We start from the raw sequence: 5166 nt of genomic DNA on the forward strand, positions 1-5166 counted from the left end.
TTCATTTCATAACAATTTTGAAAGTTATGTATGCCTGCCTGTATACATTGGTGTATATTGTTAAAAATAAACAGAGACCTTATGTTATGTCCATTGTGATTGCATACAAAAGCTTTGCTGTGCGCTTGGGTGATCAGTGAAGCTTGAATCTCCCTCTATTTACTGTATGGTCACTGTCAGTTCAATGAACTGCCTCCTTGTTCTCCACCATTGTCCCACACTCCCTTAAACATTTGTCACTGAAGTGCCTCCAAAGACAAATAAACTGTCACCAAGAATTCAAACCTGGTTACTGGGAATAAAAAGGGAGCAGAACCTACTGGATTATTTTACATGAAATGGTGGAGAGTTCCTTCTCCCCCCTTCTCCCCCCGGAAGAGATTGGCTGGACAGGACCTTGGCAAGGAGCACTTTCAAATACCCAAACAAATGAGAGAACTTCCTTTCCTGTGGAAAATCTCCGTCAGGGAATGAGAAGTCTTTTCCTTGCTGAAAGCTGTCCTTGCCACATCCCTTGACATTTCAAGAACTTCCATTTGTCTCAAAATCAAGCAAAAGAAATACGAATTTGATGGACATCAACATCTGCACAGGCTTTGTTGGCTGGGACACATACCAGTACAGCCAGCTATTCCTCCTGGAAATTGTGCTTACTCCAACAGCACGACAAAACTCACAGTTATCTCCTTGTGGGGAGGAGCTTACGGGACAGAATTAGTTCAGCTGTATTTATTGTACAATTATTTAAATTAAAACAATCCACTTTCTGTGGAGAAGGAAGCATACAGATGAGTTCTCGCTGCCTAGTGGTGCTCGGTGTTGATTTATTCCAGGCAGATGCTTTTGACAGGAGCCTGTAAAATTGAGTCTTGAGTTTATTGTAGCAGTTAATTATCAGTCCTTTTCTAGTGTTAATGTCTTTATTCCTAAGTGAAGAAAAATAAAGGCTTTTAGCTGGGACTTAATTTTTCATCAATGAGTTAAATAGTTCTTTTGGGCGTTGCTGACAAACTGAAAATATGTTTCTGAGCATCTCCGGAAGAACTGGAGAAAATATTTAGGATTATCCCTGTGCAGTTGTGAACTCAGCACTGTGTAAAGCAAGCTGACTCTATTTCCAAGTCTCACCCAACTACTGTGTCCTCTTCCTGAAGAAACAACGTTTCCAGCTTTAACAATAAGCTTACTCAACCCTTCAGATGACTTTAAAAGACAAACTTCAGATCATAGCTGTGCGCTATACTCATACACTTGTTTGGTATCACGACCATTTGGGGGTTTCGTTTATGCATGTGCACGTGCTCCTGTGTGCGCTTATCGCTGGGCAACCTAATCAACTTCATACCCTGAAGAAATAATAAAATAATCTTGAAATAACTAATCCAGAAGCAGGGACTTCTAATTTTGTTGATTTATACAACAGACAGATGTGGATTTGCGCTCTGTCGAGATCTGGTAAAATGAAAAGACATTATCTTGCTAATCTGTCGCCCCCTCAGTCAAAGTTTATTTGTGGTAGCTTTTAAACTTCTGGCTTGCCTTACAATTATGGCATTTAAACAGAAAAGCTTTAAATAAACACGATGAATAGAAGATAAATAAACTTCCTCTTCCCCCCCCCCCTTTTTTTTTTTTTTTTTTTTTTCCTTTTTCTGTGAGTGCCTTGCTTGACACAGTCCAAACTCAAATCCCCAGAGGACTGAGCTTTCTCTTTTGTGTTAATGTTTAAAAGATTTTCCAATGCCGGAGTTTATTCCTACTGCAAACATTTCTATTTACAAGGTCAAGTGTATCAGCACTCGACACAGCTTAAGAGTGTAATTATTTATCTAAGGGCGTTTGAGTGTAGATCAGTAGCTCTGGCAGCAAACCAGGCTTCAGCACGATGCAAAGCAACTCCCAAGAACAATATTACAAGATCTAGTAATTGCTGATCCCTCCAGTGTGTTTACTTTTGCATTCTTCGTGGTGGGAGAAGGCAGGCTGAATGGCCAACTTCCGTGTGTTTTGTTGCAGCCCCCTTGATGCGTGCGACACTGCCTGCGCCGAGCCTTGTTCTAAACGCTTGCCACCTCTTGTGTGATGTATTTCTCGCCATTTACTTCTTTGCACGCCTAGGAGCATTTCTAAGAGTGTCAGCGAGAGCAACATGCCTCCACTTCACGAAGAAAGCGCGGCGCACTAGTAATTCTACATACATACAGGAGCAGCGTCCTTGAATTGCTTTACTCTCTTCTGGCACCGGCAAGTTACCATGCCAACGCATTATAAAATCAACCACTCTTTTAAAGTAGTACTTTCAAAGCTGTATTTACTTCTTGCATGTAATTATTCATTAAAGTAAGAATAGCAGTAATTTACATCTATGTAAAGTATTACAGGCAGACAGAGATTTTTGTTTGTTGATTGTTTTTGGTTTGTTATTCTGTGGTTCGCTTCCGTGGTTCGCTCCCCTCCTCCCCACCCCCCCACCCCCCTCCCCCGGGTGCTGAGAGTTCAAGTGTCCCTGGAAAACAATTTCACCACATCCATTATTTAAAGCTCTTTCTTTACTAATTTACACGTTTAGAAAATACAAAAAGCCGTACATATTTAAAACACAGGCCTTTTTTACGCCTCCTATAAAAAATACAAGGTTTAAGGCAGCTCAGAAATGCTTTTATGCAGTTCTACAACGTTCATAAAGTCTCTCCAGATAAGAATAACTTCCAATCTGTAAAATACATTGTGCATTTGATGTTCTAGAGAATATTTCACTGAATCACTGTTGCTGGTATCCCTTTAAACACAGAATTAAATCTGTACCTTTCCAGAAGATAATAGCAAATGCCACTATCTGGCAAATAGGATGTGGACTTAAAACTTTATTTTTTTTTTTCTTAAATAAATTATCCCCAAAGCATACAATTTATAAAATTCTATATACAACGAAGAGCAACTGGTAACAAATCCCAGTTTTAAATACATTTTTTAATAAAAGATTTACCAGAGGTCAGCACCCTGATATGACGAGAGGCAATATAACTTTTCAGGATATTTGTACATACATGTTCTCGAGTTTAAAAGTGTCTTTCAAAGATGGCAGTGCAGAGCTCTTTTAAAACAAAAGTTGCATTGTTCAGTATAGCCAACAACTCTGAGGGGGGAGAAAAAAAAAAAAAAAAAAAAAAGGATCTTTTTATGTCGCTAGGTTAAAGAGGAAGAGACGGCTGCTGGCATGCTTTTGTTACAGGGAAGATGTGTGTGCAAGAAGGAGTGCTGTAAACCACAGAATTTATTCAGTCTGCTATTTCCTTAAATTTAATTAACGGCAGATGCGGCGTCACCCCCTTTCGGGCACCGCCGCACCACGAAGAGCGAGACTTGGCAAACGATAAGCGAGCTGTTGACTAACCAGTACGGGAAGGGCTTTGGCAGCAAGTCTGGGTAGCTCACCTCTCCCTAACCTTCATGTCAAAACGCTTAAAAAACAGCCACCGCCAGCCAGCGCGCCGTCCCTCCCGGTTCCTCCCGGGGAGCGGCGGGCGGCAGCGGGGCGCCGGCCGCGGCCCCGCCGGCAGCCTCTCCGTTAGCCCGCCCGCTGCTGACACGGAGGCGGGGTAGCCACCATTGCATAGTGCACACTCGAGACCGACACCCGAAACACGAGCGGCCCCCGGCCCGCCGCGCCGCGCCGCTCGGCCGCCGCCCCCCGCCGGAGGCGGCCGGGCCGGGGGAAGGGTGCGGACGGGAGGAGGGGGGGTTGGGGGGGGGGGCACACCTTTGCCTTCGGGGAGAAGCGGGGGGGACGGAGCGGCGTGGGGAGGGTCGAGGCGGGACGCGGGCCGTGCCCCCGGCGCAGGGAGAGGGCGGGCGGGCGGCCGGGAGGGACGCTACAGCCGCGGCAGCAGCGCCAGGAAGATGGAGGCCAGCAGCGCCCAGGCCGCGGCGGCGGGCCGGCCGGCGCTGTCCGCCTGCACGGGGAAGCCGGGCTCGGCGCCCGCATTGTCCTCGGCGTCGTCCCTCCCCTTATGGCTCGGCTCCTCCTCGTAGTCCTCGTCGTAGTACTCCTCCAGGCCGCCGTCCGAGCCGCCGCTGCTGCCGGCGCCGTTGCCGCCCATGTCCGCGCCGAAGCAGAGGCGGGCCATGTTCTCCTTGACCGACTCGCAGATGGGCCGCTCCAGCCCGTCGCAGACGCAGTCGTTGAGCAGCACGGCCTTGGGCACGGCCAGCATGTCCTCGATGACGGCGCGGCACTCCGGCGTGCAGCGCAGCCCGTTGAACAGCTTCCCGCAGTAGGTCATGTAGCGGTTGAGCGCCAGGCTGCAGCGGCTGTCCCAGTCGCAGCGCCGCCGCGCCTCCGTGCAGCCCATGACGCCGGGGCCGCCGCCGCCGCCGCCGCCGCCGCCGCCGGGGGGGCCGGGGCCGCCGGCCGCCGGGCTGCTGGTGCGGGGCAGGCAGGGCTCGATGGCGCGCTTGGTGGCGCGGCAGTTCTCGTCCTGCGCGCAGTCGCAGTCCTCCAGCGCCGGGCCGCGCCGGGTGTGGTTGAGCTGGATGAGGGCCGCGATGCAGTGGCTGGGGCACCGCCGCCTGGAGGAGGCGCCGGCGCCTGCAGCGGCCGCCGGCCCGTCCCCGCCGCCGCCGCCGCCGCCGCCGCCGCCGCCGCCGCCCGCCGGCGGCTGCTGCAGGAGCACCGGGGCGCACGCCTCGGCGTACTGGTTGTACGCGTAGCTGCACTCGGGCTCCCCCTGACACTGCAGCACCGCCTGCCAGCAGATCAGCCGCCGGCCCTGCACCAGCGAGCTCCGCGGCGGCCACACGGCGCCCAGCGCCGCCGCCAGCCACAGCCAGGCGGCCGGCCGCGGCCAGCGGCGCCCGCCGCCTCCGCGCCCAGCGGGCGGGCGGGCCGGCATCGCGGGCGGCGGCTGCTGCCGCAGGCGAGCGGGGGAGAGGCGCCGGTAGACGACGAGAGCGACGAGGAGGAGGAGGAGGAGGACGACGACGACGACGAGGAGGAGGAGGAGAAGGAGCTGCCGCCCGCGGAAAAGTTTGCAAAACTCCCGTCGGCCGTGTTCATGAGGTCTCCTCGCATCAATCCATCCGCGCCGGCTCCGGGGCCCTCCAGCCCCCGGGAGCTGAAAGCGGCGGGGTCGCGGTACGAAGCAGGGCGCCCGGGGCCGTCCCGTG

General features: G+C 52.3%; 1 protein-coding gene across 1 annotated transcript; it reads right to left on the reverse strand.

Moving 5' to 3' along the window:
• Positions 1-2531: 2531 nt before the first annotated feature.
• GAS1 (growth arrest specific 1) lies at positions 2532-4900 on the reverse strand. Its single transcript, XM_042787896.1, has one exon. It carries the CDS (start codon positions 4890-4892, stop codon positions 3873-3875), a length of 1020 nt encoding a protein of 339 aa, XP_042643830.1. The 5' UTR covers positions 4893-4900; the 3' UTR covers positions 2532-3872.
• Positions 4901-5166: the final 266 nt, after the last annotated feature.

This window comes from Tyto alba, unplaced genomic scaffold, assembly GCF_018691265.1.
Source record: "Tyto alba isolate M040663 unplaced genomic scaffold, T.alba_DEE_v4.0 Super-Scaffold_13, whole genome shotgun sequence".
In the NCBI taxonomy this organism is placed as follows: domain Eukaryota; kingdom Metazoa; phylum Chordata; class Aves; order Strigiformes; family Tytonidae; genus Tyto; species Tyto alba.

Coding starts and splice junctions, on each gene's coding strand:
- GAS1 (XM_042787896.1), bottom strand. CDS start 4,892: ATGCCGGCCCGCCCGCCCGCTGGGCGCGGAGGCGGCGGGCGCCGCTGG.